This window comes from Mesoplodon bidens (genome assembly GCF_964165515.1).
Source record: "Mesoplodon bidens genome assembly, chromosome: 18".
Taxonomy (NCBI): domain Eukaryota; kingdom Metazoa; phylum Chordata; class Mammalia; order Artiodactyla; family Ziphiidae; genus Mesoplodon; species Mesoplodon bidens.
The window spans coordinates 13,729,734-13,745,498 of NC_138175.1; the positions used below are offsets into that span (position 1 = coordinate 13,729,734).

The following is a 15,765-nucleotide window of genomic DNA, read 5'->3' on the forward strand; positions in this document are numbered from 1 at the left end:
ACTCAAACCCTAGCGTGCTCACTTGTTCTGCGGTTACCCTCAGAGGATCCTTTTACGTGGGTTATAGGGTTAGAATCCCAGATTTGATTTGCAGGAGCTATCAGCTCTCTACTGTGCTTCAGACCCTGAAACTGGGTCCCAACCTCCTTGCCCACGAAGACTCGTAGAATATGCCATGTCCTTCACTGTGAATATTTTGTCCAATGATCATTATCAACATGCAGATTAGCGGGGTGTTGACGGAATGGAGTAAAGGCCTGATAAGATTTTTAGACTCGGAGGACACCTGAACACTGATTCTTGCTGGACTTACCAGCTTGGCCTTCTGGAGGATTTGCATGGCTGCTGTACCCCCTTGACCCTCTTAACCACCCTGATACATCAAATAATTATCTTTTCAAAAATCCCAGTTTGGGGACTCAAATAAAGCTCTAGCATTCTGTTCAGTGAAGTTGTTTAAAAGAAAGGAAAAGGAAGACCACTGAAAAGGAAGTGGACACTGGTATCTCATCCACCCTTGATTATTTATATAACTGACAAATGCTAAGAGAGTGCCTTTTTATTTGCAGGAGCTTGAATGCCTCCAGGATCATCTTGATGACTTGGCTGTAGAGTGCAGAGATATAGTCGGCAACCTCACCGAGTTAGAATCCGAGGTAAGCAGTTTTCCGCTCATGGAAGGAGAGTGCCCTGTCAGCAGCCTTTCATTTCTTCTTAGTTCTTTTGTTTCGAGACTCTTGAGAGTTCAGGTTCCCTGTAGAACAAAAGAAACCTTGTCAGATTCTCTGTTTGCTTTTTAAAGAAGAATATCGTGATGCTTCTTGAACCCCTTTCCTCATTTCTGTAGCTAAACACTGCATTTAGCCCTTCGGTTTTCTTCATAAATTAGAATTATCACAGTGACGAGACCAATCTTTTTTTCCCCCTTTAAGAAAAGATAACAGCTATACTTCAAATCCCTTAATCACATTCAAGAATAGTCCAAGCATTCCTGTTCTGTCATCCTTAGCTCTTTCAATTAGGTCATTGGGTAATGTTTTTTTGTTTTGGTTTTTTAACTTATTTATTTATTTATTTTGGGCTGCATTGGGTCTTCGTTGCTGCGTGTGGGCTTTCTCTAGTTGAGGCGAACGGGGGCTACTCTTGGTTGTGTTGCGGAGGCTTCACATTGTGGTGGCTTCTCTTGTTGTCGAGCACGGGCTCTAGGCGTGCGGGCTCAGTAGTTGTGGCTCACGGGCTTAGTTGCTCCACGGCATGTGGGATCTTCCCCGACCATGGATCGAACCCGTGTTCCCCCCCATTGGCAGGTGGATTCTTAACCACTGTGCCACCAGGGAAGTCCCCATTTGGTAATGTTTGTGTGTACACTGAAATAAAATAAAAGCCTGGGATTTGCAGTTAAACATGGAAGATTGAATATTATTCCATGTTTATCCCTGTTCCACCCTAAAACTCACTAAAGTACAAAAAATGAGATTAAAAAGAAACCTCATAAGCATAGGCATACTATTTGAAATACAGAGAGTATTGCCGGGGGCAGTTAAAATGTGAAAATTGTCTTGTAGGGCCAGAAATCATGGAAACAGGGAATAGCTATCTTTTTTTTATATAAGCCTTTTAGGACCATTTAAGTTGTCAAAATTGGCAATACATAAAATTACATTTCTTAGGGTCTTTTTTTTCTTTCTATTTTTCAAAAATGCATTGCCTTCTTTTATCTTGTGTCATCTCCTGTCTCATTTTCCTTGTGGGCTGATGAGGATGTTCTGGGGTGTGTAACTCTTTAAAGGAAGATGTTATTTCAGCAGCTAATGCTGCACAGCAGTCACTCAGCTTGAAGGCAGTTAGCGTGTGTTCCCGAGAGGCAGTAGTTTGTCATCTGGTTCGAGGACAGAATGATAGACGTCAGTTACTCCTGTTTTCATTTTGAACTGCTTAGCTTTGGGGAAAAATTCCAAAGGCTTTACATACTCTAATATTATTTTTTATTTTATTTTATTTATTTTTTATTGGGGTAGAGTTGTTTATACTCTAATATTATTATTTTTTTTTTTCTTTTTTTTTTTTTTTTGCGGTATGCGGGCCTCTCACTGTTGTGGCCTCTCCCGCCGCGGAGCACAGGCTCCGGACGCGCAGGCCCAGCGGCCATGGCTCACGGGCCCAGCCGCTCCGCGGCATATGGGATCCTCCCAGACCGGGGCACGAACCCGCATCCCCTGCATCGGCAGGCGGACTCTCAACCACTGCGCCACCAGGGAGGCCCTCTAATATTATTTTTAAATATTTTTTTCTCCCCACAGTTCTTACTTGTGTCTTCTCTCTTGCTCAAGCACGAGGGGAATCTGCCTCTAGAAAACTTGCCTTTCAAAGTATAACGAAGGAGCGTTAGAGGAGTAGCGTAGAGCTGCTGTTCTGTCTGTGCTGGGGCTACCTAACCGAAATACTGGAATAGTTTCCAAATGTACATACTGGACTATTTACCCATCAGATGATACTGATGCAGAGAAAGAAACTGCTCCTCCCCCACCCCTGGCTCTTTCTAAAGCAGAATTACTGATATTTTAGCTGGAGAGGGTGTGGAGAAAAGGGAACCCTCTTGCACTGTTGGTGGCAATGTAAATTGACACAGCCACTACGGAGAACAGTATGGAGGCTCCTTAAAAAACTAAAACTAGAACTACCATATGACCCAGCAATTCCACTACTGGGCATATACCCTGAGAAAACCATAATTCAAAAAGAGTCATGGGGGGCTTCCCTGGTGGCGCAGTGGTTGGGAGTCCGCCTGCCAATGCAGGGGACACGGGTTCGTGCCCCGGTCCGGGAGGATCCCACATGCCATGGAGCGGCTGGGCCCGTGAGCCATGGCCGCTGAGCCTGCGCGTCTGGAGCCTGTGCTCTGCAACGGGAGAGGCCACAGCAGTGAGAGGTCCATGTACTGCAAAAAAAAAGAGTCACGTACCAAAATGTTCATTGCAGCACTACTTACAATAGCCAGGATATGGAAGCAACCTAAGTGTCCATCAACAGATGAATGGATAAAGAAGATGTGGCACATATATACAATGGAATATTACTCAGCCATAAAAAGCAATGAAATTGATTTATTTGTAGTGAGGTGGATGGACCTAGAGTCTGTCATACAGAGTGAAGTAAGTCAGAAAGAGAAAAACAAATACCGTATGCTAACACATATATATGGAATCTAAGAAAAAAAAAGGTCATGAAGAACCTAGGGGCAAGACGGGAATAAAGACACAGACCTACTAGAGAATGGACTTGAGGATATGGGGAGGGGGAAGGGTAAGCTGTGACAAAGTGAGAGAGTGGCATGGACATATATATACTACCAAACGTAAAATAGATAGCTAGTGGGAAGCAGCCGCATAGCACAGGGAGATCAGCTCGGTGCTTTGTGACCACCTAGAGGGGTGGGCTAGGGAGGGTGGGAGGGAGGGAGACGCAAGACAGAAGAGATATGGGAACATATGTATATGTATAACTGATTCACTTTGTTATAAAGCACACACCATTGTAAAGCAATTATACTCCAATAAAGATGTTAAAAAAAAGAATTACTGATATTTTAATCTTCTGCAGGATATTCAAATAGAAGCCTTGCTGATGAGAGCCTGCGAGCCCATAATTCAGAACTTTTGCCACGTAAGTGATGTCTAGAGGAACAAGGGTTAGAAACAGAACCAATTTCACTGGGACTCCGGCCCCCACATGTATTGAACTCATCTCTGTCTTCAGCTCACATTGCTCCTAAGTGATAACCAACTTTCACCAGTTAAAGTTGAAAATGTAAACATCAAGAGGGGCCACCATCCTGGGAAACTTTATTTGCTTACCCCTCGTAGGTGACCAGATCGTTGGTTAACAGCACTTGATGAGATGCCCTCTGTAAGGAAAGAGGGGAGTGGGAAACCCCATTTGTAGGGCTGAATTGCTTCCGATACATACAACCGGGATTTGTTAACAATAATGTGGCTTCCCCTTCTAGCTCTCTCCTTGTACCTGATGTTGAGGGAATTCCGTTACTTTTAGTCACTCAACTACCTAAATTGTGGGAGTGAAACACACCCAGGAACCATAAGGATCTGACAATCAGCAGACAATGTTAGATGTTATCCCTAAAGCCAGCTGCCGGCATCATATAAGGAAAAGAGTTAAAAGACCTGCATAGTACATGTTCTTGTTGGAGCTTCACGCAGGGAGGGCAGCTTGCTGCGTAAATTTTATTCCCCTGAGTGTTGGTCCTTTGTAATGTCTCAGACTTATTTTGACATAATTTGTGATGTGTCTTATTTGTAAAGGCTCTAGAATCAATCTCGTTTGCATTTTTTGTATGGGCTGGGGTGCAGGCCTTGTTCATTAATAGTTACAAAAGAAGTTTAAACGTGCACTACCTTCCCCAGGATGTGGCAGATAACCAGATAGACTCTGGAGACTTGATGGAGTGTCTCATACAGAACAAACACCAGAAGGATATGAATGAGAAGTGCGCCATTGGAGTCACCCACTTCCAGCTGGTCAGTAACACCTGGCACATCCTTCTTGTCTTGACTGCTTGGATGGTTACTGAATCCCTTCCTCTTTCAGAACATCAGGGCACCTCTTCTGTGAAAAATCATTTTTTCCAAATATCTGTTCAATGCAGCAGCCCAAGTGTGTATCAGTACACTAGAATCTAATAAGCTTTTTTTTCTTTTAAATCATACTACCCAGGTCTGGCATTTGAATAAGAAGGTTAAACCATAGTCTCCTTAGTTACCACATGTCTAAAGGAAGTATTTCTGATAAAGCAAGCACTTCCTTCCTAGAAGGGTGAAATCCAGTCATCTATGTAAAATTGACCTCTTCTTGGGGCACCTAGCCTCCCTGACTGCCGTCCCCACATGGTACTGAGGCCCTCTGGACTGTGGGCACTGGGAGACATGGGAGAACAGACAGACCCTGCCCTTGTTGACTTGTTTACATTCTTGTGAAACAAAGATGCAAAAATACATTTACAAATAAATATATAGTTTCAGGTGAGCCTGTGAGGAAAAATAAAGCAGTGTAAGGCCTGCAGGGTGATGGAGAAAAGGGACTTGAGAAGGAGGTATTTGAATAGAAGCATCAAGAAAAGTGAGGGAGCAAACCACGGGAAGATCTGGGGGAAGAGTCACAGCCTGTGTGTGACTAGAAGCTGGTGTGCTTGGAGCAAAAGATGCCATGGGGAGATTAGCAGGTCATGAAGTCTGAGAGACAGAGTTGTGCAGGCCTGAAAAGCTAGCCGCTGCAAACGGTGTGTGAATACACTTAACGCCCAGCGCTGCTGATGAGACCTTGTCACAGAGCTTCTGATTTTCTTTTTCATCATCTTTTTTAGGTGCAGATGAAGGATTTTCGGTTCTCTTACAAGTTTAAAATGGCCTGCAAGGAGGACGTGTTGAAACTTTGTCCCAACATAAAGAAGAAGTATGTAGCTTTTAACTGATTCTTTCGGCTTCCCTAAAGTCCCTCTTAGCTACTGAATGAGCATCCAAGATGTCAGGTGGCCTGCTGCTCTCTGACAGGATTAGCCCTGCAGGCCTCCTACACCCTCCTTTGGTAGTATGGCCAAACACTTGGATTGTCTAGACGTATCCTCTTTATAGCAGCCTGGAGCCACACCTGGTGGTGGTAGTTCTGATATGGAGAGCCTACATCCTAAAGGAGCATTTTTAATTTTTCCAGGTTCAGGCTATCTAACTGATGAAGCACATACAGATTGTGTACTTAGAGGAGCACGTTGCAGTGTGAATAAGATGTTTACTGATTTCCTCCGAACATCATTCCATTGTGTCATCTCTTCAGGGAAGCAGCAGAGGCTTTCACTGAGTTAGAGATGTAGTAAAGAAACAAAAGCTGTATTCATTTAAGAACTAGGTGTTAATGAGGAGAGTGATGAGCTTTTACAGCATGGCTGCCCAGATTCTTCCATGCTGCTCTTTGCAAAGGTGCATTTCTAGAACACAGTTCCCCTCATATAAACCAAGTTCCTGTGTTTGCTTAGATTTCTGTACTTTTCAGGCATGATTTTCTCAGTATATCAAAGACACTGTCCAGAGTTAAGAGTAGCGTAGCATTCCTCTCTGGTCACATGTTTTCATCAAAACAAGTGTTGAACTGTCCTTGCACGCATGTCCCCTCTCTGGCCTCCCCACCAGCCAGGAATGTTGTCAGCATTTGAGCTATGGCCCAACTTTTATGACCTATACAGACAAATTGCTGCTTTTAGCTCTCTGAAAACACAGTGAGACTTAAGGAAAGGCATTCAAAACCATGGTAAAGGGGTTCCTGGGTCCTGGGGGGATGGTGTGGCCCCTGCCCCAGCCCAGTTCTTGGCCATCTGCCTTTGTGTGGCTCCAGCCAGTCTCAGGCCTCTTCTTTCCTTGGCAGGGTGGACGTGGTGATCTGCCTAAGCACCACCGTGCGCAACGACACTCTCCAGGAAGCCAAGGAACACAGGGTGTCCCTGAAGTGCCGCAAGCAGCTGCGGGTGGAGGAGCTGGAGATGGTAATGCCGCAGAGCACAGCCTCTGGTCCAGAAACCACAGGGCAGGGCTTAGAGAGTTAGGTGAAGGGTGAGGGCAAACTGAAAGATTTTAGCCACAGGCATGATGGTTAAGACTTGGAGCTGCATGCTAAAATTCTACCATAGGACAGCTTCTTGTTTCCCTTTTTTTCAATGATAAAGTATTTTTTACCACACATAACTGGAAGTCCAGCTGTAAGACAAGCTGTAAGCATGTGATGTCCTCATTGCATCAATAATGTCCTCGAGGATCGAGGGTCTCTCCCTCTCCAGTCTGCTGCCTTGGACACCAGCTTCGTTGTTAAGGCTGGTTTCCCTCATGGCCGCACAATGGCTGCCTGCAACAACTGGGCCACCTGTTGCAATATTCATCTCCAGCAGGAAAATAGAAACAAGAGAAAACTGCCCCCAGCACGAAATAAAGGTCCTTCTCCTCAATTTGATTGCATCAGTTTGAGATCTGTGCCCCACCCCCCATCAGGGGATGCACTCACTGATGAGCTTACTGATTATCAAGGGGAGGTGGATGTTGGAAAGCCACCCACAGTGTGCACTATGAGAGGACACTACTTTTCACTTTACTTTTGAGGATAAGCCTAAGCCACGTTAAGACGGCTAAAAACATATTTTAATATGTTTTGTATTGTGAATCATACTTACTTCACCTCAGTCTAAGCAAAAACTAGTAATGGACACCAGGTATTATTAATATCCCCGAAGTTGCAGTACGAGATTTTCACATACAGAGGTAGTGATTCTGTGGTAATTATGTTTAAGTGGAACTGGCCTAAACTTACTTCTATAATAGAAACTTTGGGTCCTCAGATTTGAACCTGGCTCTTTCAGTAAAATAATAATAATAATAAAAGTAGAGTCCTACATCTGTATAATGGTTTTAGCTTTCACAGTGGTTTCCCCATCATACTATCTTATTTCATCGCACAGCAGTCCTGTGAAGGGGTCAGAGTAGATGGTAGCATTTCATTTTGCAAACAAAGGCCAAGGCCTTGTAGCTAGGTGGTGGCAGAACTGAAACTCAATCCTACTTCTCCGTTTACTGCAGTGACCACACTGCCGCCACTTAGCTGTGTAGAAGTTATGGCCACCAGACAAGATCCAATCAACAAATAAATATGTAGAACATTTGATCTCTCCAGCTTAGAGTAAGCTCACTTTTCCATGCTGGTTCCCCCTCATACAGACAGAGGACATCCGTCTGGAACCAGATCTGTATGAAGCCTGCAAGAGTGACATCAAGAACCACTGTTCCACTGTGCAATATGGCAATGCTCAGGTAACTTTTTGTTTTTATTTTTTAATTGTAAAGGTAACGTGAAGGTACCTTTTTAATAATTAATTCTGTGCTGGTGAGATAGGCCCCATCACGTCCTATCCAGCCTGATCATCCCTTCTTAAGCTACGCCAGGCTACTTTTCCCAAACAGACTACTTTTACTCACCTTCATTCCTCTTTGTCACCTATTCATTCTCTTTCCTCTTTCAGGTTACCTTGTCCTCCCCCACCTTGTCTGCCTAGTAAACTCCTAATTATCCTTCAAATGCCTCCTCCTCTCTATAGCTTTCCCAACACTCTGCACCTCCAAAATGATTCCCTCATATGATCCCATTGCACAGAAGTTCTTAACTAGAGGTCACGTAAGAACCATCATGGGAGGTTTTCTTTCCCTAATTCACAGAACAGGGCCCTACCCAGAATCGTCAGGAATGAAATGCAATCAAGTGTTTATTTGTTTTTGTTTTTAATGTTCTTCCATTGACTCATCTACCTCTTCTAGTTCAGGGCATTGCCAGGTGCTTTAGCCTTTGAGATAATGGCTTTGTTATCTTCTAGTATCTGCTGTTGGTGATGCAAAGTCTGATGTCAATCTGATTCTCATTTCTGTGTAGTTAATCTACCTCTGAGTTTTCTCTTTACCTTTAATGATCTGTAATTTCACTCTGATATAATTAGATACGGTTTTTGTTTTCATTATCCTGGTTGGCTCATTCAGTCTCAGAATTCATGTCTTACTTCAGTTCTAGGAAATTCTCAAACCTTTCAAATATTGCCTTCCTTTTCCTTCCTTCTGGAACTCCTGTTAGACATTTGGAGCATCTGAATCTGTCCTCCATGTCTCTCAATTTTTCTTTTATGCTTTTCACTTCTTCATCTCTCTGTACTACACTGAGGTAATTTTTCAGTTCTGTTTCCCAGCTTCATAATTTATCCTTTAGCACTTTCCATCCTGCTCTTTAGAGAGACTACCAGTTGGGTTTTATTTTTCATTTCTTTTTTTTTTCTCATATAGTGTATGTATTTTATTAGAGAGCATTCGCAATTCCTTCCACCCATCCCTTGTGACATTGCTATTATTCACTTTTTATGCATATGCTGTGGTCTCCCAGTACATTGTTATTAGGCAGTTATCAGATCAATTAAGAATAAGAAAAATAAATCATTTTTTTCACTTTTTTCCTTCTCTAATGCTCTTCCTTTCTTTATGTAGAGCCAAGGTTTTGACCTATATATTTTCCCTTCTGCCCAAAGAACTTCTTTTTTAACATTTTTTTTTACAAGGTACATGTATGGGCAATGAATTCCCTGTTTTTGTTTGTGTGAGAAAGTCTATCTTCTCTTCTTTTTTTTTTTTTTTTGCGCTACACGGGCCTCTCACTGTTGTGGCCTCTCCCGTTGCGGAGCACAGGCTCTGGACACACAGGCTCAGTGGCCATGGCTCACGGGCCCAGCCGCTCCACGGCATGTGGGATCTTCCCGGACTGGGGCACGAACCCGTGTCCCCTGCATCGGCAGGCGGACTCTCAACCACTGCGCCACCAGGGAAGCCCCTCTTCTCTTCATTTTTGAACAGTTTTGCTGGATATAGAATTCTAGGTTGCTGGATATAGAATTCTGGGTTGCTGGATTTTTTTTTCTTTCAATACTTTAAATATTTCACTTCACACTGTTTTCTGCATAGTGTCTGATGAGAGGTCCACTGTAATTCTTGCATCTGTATATTAGTTTAATAGAGCTGCCAAATTACCACAAACTGGGTGCCTTAAAACAAATTTATTATTTCACAGTTCTGGAGGCCTGGAGTCCGAAATCAAGGTGTTGGCAAGACTACTTTCTTTCCTAAGGCTCTAGGGTGGAATCTTCCTTGCTTTTTCCATCTTCTGGTGGTTCCAGTCCTTGACTTGGGGCTGCATGATTCCAGTCTCTGCCTCCATCTTCTCATGACCTTCTCCTCTGTGTCTCTCCTTTGTGTATTATGTATATTTTCTTATTCTTATAAACTTATAAAGACATTTACATTAGATTTAGGGCCCATCCAGATAACTCAAGATGATCTCATTTTGAGATTCCTCACTTAATTACTTTTGCAAAGAATTTTTCTCCCAGATGTTCACATTCACAGCTACAGGTTTAGGACTTACACATATCTTTTGGGGAACCAAAATTCAATCTACTAAAATCTCTTTCTCTATAGATAAGGTGTTTTTCCCCTCATACTATCATTTATTTAGGTTTTCTTATTGGTTTATATCTGCAATGATTTTTAGTTTCTGGTGTACAGCTTTTCTACATCTTTTGTCAGATTTATCCCTATGTACTTTATATTTTCTGATGCTATTTTATCTCGTAGTTGATTTCTAATCTCACAGTGTTGTGGTCGGAAAAGATGCTTGATATGATTTCAGTTTTCTTAAATTTACTGAGGCTTGCTTTATGGCCCAGCATGTGGTCTATCCTGAAGAATGTTCCATGTGCACTTGAAAAGAACATGCATTCTGCTCCTTTCAGATGGAATGCTCTATAAATATAAGTTAAGTCCATCTGGTCTAATGTGTCATTTAAGGCCTATGTTCTTATTGATTTTATGTCTGTCCATTGATGTAAGTGCAGTGTTAAAGTCCCCCACTATTATTGTGTTACTGATGATGTGTTCTTTTAAGGCTGTTAGCATTTGCCTTATAGATTGAGGTACTCCTATTTTGGGTGCATATATATTTACAATTGTTATATCTTCTTGTAGTGACCCCTTGATCATCATGTAGTGTCCTTCTTTGTCTCTTGTAATAGTCTTTAAAGTCTGTTTTGTCTCATATGAGTATTGCTACTCCAGCTTTCTTTTGATTTCCATATGCACGGAGTACCTTTTTCCATACCCTCACTTTCAGTCTGTATGTGTCCCTAGATCTGAAGTGGGTCTCTTATAGATGGCATATATATGGGTTTTGTTTTTGTATCCATTCAGCCAGTCTGAGTCTTTCGATTGGAGCATTTAATCCGTTTACATTTAAGATAATTACCTATATGTATGTTCTTATTGCCATTTTGTTAATTGTTTTGGATTAGTTTTTTTTGTAGGTTTTTTTGCTTCCCTTCCTCTTTTCTCTTCTCATGATTTGATGACTGTCTTTAGTGTTGTGTTTGGATTCCTTTTTCTTCTTTGTGTGTATATCTATTGTAGATTTTTGGTTTGTGCCTACCATGAGGTTTTGATATAGCAGTCTATATATATACACAAGATTGTTTTAAGTTGCTGGTCTCTTAATTTCCAATGCATTTCCAATATCCTGCATTTGTACTCTCTTATTCTCACGACTGCTGGTTTTGATACCATATTTGTGGATGATTTCCTACCTTTACTGTATGTTTGCCTTTACTGGTGAGCTTTCCCATTCATATTTTCCTTGTTTCTAGTTATGGCCTTTTCTTTTCTGTCTAGAGAAGTTCCTTTAGCATTTGTTGTAAAACTGGTTTGGTGGTGAATTCTCTTAGCTTTTGCTTATCCGGAAAGCTTTTGATTCCTCCATCAAATCTGAATGAGAGCCTTGTTGGGTAGAGTATTCTTGGTTGTATGTTTTTCCTTTTCATCACTTTAAATGTATCATGCCAGTCTCTTCTGGCCTGCAGAGTTTCTGCTGAAAAATCAGCTGATAACCTTATGGGAATTCCCTTGTATGTTATTTGTTGCTTTTCCCTTCTTGCTTTTAGTATTTCCTGCTTGTCTTTAATTTTTGTCAGTTTGATTAATATGTGTCTCAGTGTGTTCCTCCTTGGGTTTATCCTGCCTGGAATTCTCTGCATTTCTTGGACTTGGGTGACTGTTTCCTTTCCCATGTTAGAGAAGTTTTCAGCTATCATCTCTTCAAATATTTTCTCAGGCCCTTTTCTCTCTCTCTTCTCCTTCTGGGACCCCTATAATGCAAATGTTGTTACATTTAACGTTGTCCCAGAGGTCTCTTAAACTCTCCTCATTTCTTTTCATTCTTTTTTATTTTTTTAATTCTGTCCTGCAGCAGTGATTTCCACCATTCTGTCTTCAGCTCACTTATCTGTTCTTCTGCCTCATTTATTCTGCTATTGATTCCTTCTGGTGTATTTTCATTCCAGTTATTATATTGTTCATCTCTGTTTGTTTCTTCTTTATATCTTCTAGCTCTTTGTTAAACATTTGTTGTATCTTCTCAGTATGTAACTCCATTGTTTTTCCAAGATGTTGGATCATCTTTACTATCATTACTCTGAATGTTCTTTTCAGGTAGATTGCCTAGCTCCACGTTACTTAGTTGTTCTTCTGGGGTCTTATCTTTTTTCCTGCGTCTGGAACATATTCCTCTGCCATCTCATTTTGTCAAACTTTCTGTGTTTTTGGTCCCACTGGCTTCAGGATTGTAGTTCCTCTTGCTTCTGGCGTCTGCCTCCTGGTGGGTGAGGCTGGGCTAAGAGGCTTGTGCAGGTTTCCTGGTGAGCAGGGCCATGTCAGTGGGGTGTGTTTAGAGGCGGCTGTGGGCTCAGGAAGACTTTTAGCAGCCTGTCTGTTGATGGGTGGGGCTGTGTTCCTGCCCCATTGGTTGTTTGGCCTGAGGCATCCCAGCACCGAAGCCTAAGGGCTGTTGGGTGGGGGCCATGTCTTGGTGTCAAAATGGTGGCCTCTGGGACAGCTCATGCCAATGAGTACTCCTCAGTACTTCTGCCACCAATGTCCTTGTCCCTGCAGTGAGCCACAGCTACCCCCTGCTTCTCTAGGAGACCCTCCAAGTCCAGCAATGAAGTCACTGCTTTTCCCCCTGGGTCCTAGTGCACACAAGACCTTGTGTGAGCCCTCCAAGAGTGGAGTTTCTGTTTCCCCCAGTCCCGTGGCAATCCTGCGATCAAGCCCTGCTGGCCTTCAAAGCCAAATGCTCTGCGTGCTCCTCCTCCCGATGCCAGACCCCCAGGCTGGGGAGCCTGAGGTGGGGCTCAGAACTCTCACTCCTATGGGAGAACCTCTGCGATATACTTATTTTCCAGTTTGTGGGTCGCCCACCCAGTGGGTATAGGATCTGATTGTATCATTAATGTGCCCCTCCTACCATCTCACTGTGGCTTGTCTTTGGAAGTAGAATATCTTTTTTGGTAGGTTCCAGTCTTTTTTGATGGTTGTTCAGCAGTTAGTTGTGATTCTGGTGTTTTTGCGAGTGGAGGTGAGCTCAGGTCCTTCTACTCCACTGTCTTGTCCCCTTCACTTATTTTTCATTTGTAACATCTCTCATTGGTTCTTCTCATAACTACCTGTTCTTGATTCTTATTTACTATTTTCTTCTCTGTTGTTCTGAAGATATTAAATATACGTTTGATTGCTCTGTTGTCTTTTCCCCTCAGTTTTGAGGCCTTGATTTATTTTGTTTATCATCTTTCTTATGGTATTAGTGTTCCTTAACTGCAGTTGACCCTTGAACAGCATGGGGTTAGGAGTGCTGCACATCCACATAGTTAAAAACCTGTGTATAGAGTCAGCCCTCCATATATGTTGGGCCTTCCCTATCTGAAGTTCCACATCCACAGATTCAACCAGTCACAGATCATGTAGTACTGTAGTGTTTACTATTGAAAAAAATTCTCATATAAGTGGACCTGTGTAGTTCAAACCCTTGTCATTGAAGGGTAAACTGTATTTGGTGATTCTTGGTTGTGCCTTGAGGATTTCTTAGAAGTCTCATGACTACATGCTACAGCCCTAGCTACTGCAGCTTCCCATCTGCTTTCTTTCTTTACCTTTTTTTTATAGTAGCTAAAAGTTTGTTGTAGGGAAGGGGAGGTTTTAGGATACACCTAATTCACTATCTTAAAATCTATCCCATGGCACTTTATTCTTTTATGTTAACTCACTCATCTTTTTTATTGTAGTTGTTTGTTTATATAACTTTGCCCTGTGAGACTATATAGTCTTCAAAGGTAAGGATTGAGTCTCATTCATAGCTGGCATCTAATGCTCTTTTCTCATGTGGTAAATGGTGAGTTGAACTGAACTTCCTGGCTTGTGCTTACTGTCGAGTCAGGGTTATTGCTCCAGGGAAAGACAGAGAGCCTGATGTATGCTCCAAAAGGAATCTTGACAAGGAATAGCCCTGGAAGGAAGAAGAAACCAGGAATCTTGAGAGGGTTTCCTTCCCCCTTAGACTCCAGTACAACCTGTTCTTTATCCATATTTTTTTTTTTTTTTTTTGCGGTACGCGGGCCTCTCACTGTTGTGGCCTCTCCCGTTGTGGAGCACAGGCTCCGGATGCTCAGGCTCCGGACGCGCAGGCTCAGCGGCCATGGCCCACGGGCCCAGCCGCTCCGCGGCATGTGGGATCTTCCCGGACTGGGGCACGAACCCATGTTCCCTGCATCGGCAGGCGGACTCGCAACCACTGCGCCACCAGGGAAGCCCTATCCATAATTTTTATACATTTGGTTTGCTATTAGCCTTGGGGTTGTAAATCTATAAATATAATTCTCCTTTGTGAGGACATCCTGATTCCTATTACCTAGGAATTAGAAATGAAAGGTACCTGTATAAAAAGTGAGGAATGTACTAAGAACTTAATGCTTCAGTCAGAAAACATGGATTATCAGTACCTGATCCACCTCTTAACTTGCCCGTAACTGTTATGCCCTAGATTATTGAATGTCTGAAAGAAAACAAGAAGCAGCTGAGCACCCGTTGCCACCAGAAAGTCTTTAAGCTGCAGGAGACAGAGATGATGGACCCAGAACTAGACTATACACTCATGAGAGTCTGCAAGCAGATGATAAAGGTAAGGGACCCAAAACCAAGGGTTGAGCACAGGGTAAGTCAACGTAACAAAAACACAAACTTCTTTAAATTTCAGAGAAAATTCATATAATCTCTCAGTGTCAACCTGTTTTATACAGCTACGGCTGTGGTTCTCGAAGTCTGGTCCCTAGACCTGCAGCGTCAGCACCACCTGGGAACTTACAAAGTCTCAGGCCCCACCCCAATCTCTGAGTCAATCTCTGGGAGTGGTGCCTTCTTTTTTCACAAGCCCCCGGGGGTTCCAATGAAACTCAAGTTTCAGAACCATTAAGCTAAGATAGCTAACCTCACTTTGACCTGAGGAACAAGTAAATAGATGTCCATTAAATATGTGATTGGTTTTGAGCGCGGTTTGTGGTAGGTATACTGAGGAAGCCACCATCAAATATCCTGATCATCCATCTATCACCATCAAAGGCTTTTTTAGTTCTACAGGTTGTTTTGCTTCATTTACTTCTCCAGTAAATGCCCCCTGCAGCAGGGCTGACTGGAGAACCTGGATGTCAGTTCCTTTATTTGTCCACACATACAAAGAGATTAAACTTAAAGTGCTAACCCCTTATTTCAGCTTCCCTTTAAAATAAAATGATACTCCTCACCCTATCAATAAACTCCAAAGAGAATTGTGAAAGTTAGAAGTCTCTTTAGCTGGGTCTGGAAGAATTGAGTCCTCTGTAAAAGTGGAAATGTCAGGCTCTGATTTGAGGGAGGTTTGTAAGATTTTGATGACTTCTATACCAATCAGTCAGCAATCCATGTCCCCATATTAAGATAACAGTGGACTATAATTAATAGACTGTGGATTAGCAGATAGAGACGGAGTTTATCGCTAGTGCAAAATGAATCTCTGACTTCAAGGACACTAACAAGTGTACAGGGGCTGGCTCCACAGGATTTGGTAGGATTATAGCCCCTCTGGTTAAAGAGGTGAACCAGATAGGTCCTTCTTCCACATCCCTGTTCACACTGGTTGCTGGGTAATTCCTAAATTTCCCATTGGGATTGGGTAGATGTGGCTTGAGGGCTACGTGGTCACCTGGTACAATGTTACGTTCATGCATAAACAGTATGTAAGCTTATGAGAGGCCGTGTAATGTAGCATAGCCATGTA

At 42.6% G+C, this 15,765-nt stretch overlaps 1 protein-coding gene across 2 annotated transcripts in view; it reads left to right on the top strand.

The window, feature by feature from the left end:
* The window catches only part of GLG1 (golgi glycoprotein 1), a 142,486-nt gene that overhangs the window by 114,822 nt on the left and 11,899 nt on the right, over positions 1-15,765 (top strand). For both annotated transcript variants that reach the window (XM_081217472.1, XM_081217471.1), the window contains exons 13-19: positions 570-656; positions 3,601-3,663; positions 4,422-4,535; positions 5,378-5,466; positions 6,430-6,547; positions 7,767-7,859; positions 14,497-14,634. In XM_081217472.1, coding sequence (XP_081073598.1) covers positions 570-656; positions 3,601-3,663; positions 4,422-4,535; positions 5,378-5,466; positions 6,430-6,547; positions 7,767-7,859; positions 14,497-14,634 — 702 coding nt within the window. The remainder of the gene's footprint in view (positions 1-569; positions 657-3,600; positions 3,664-4,421; positions 4,536-5,377; positions 5,467-6,429; positions 6,548-7,766; positions 7,860-14,496; positions 14,635-15,765) is intronic.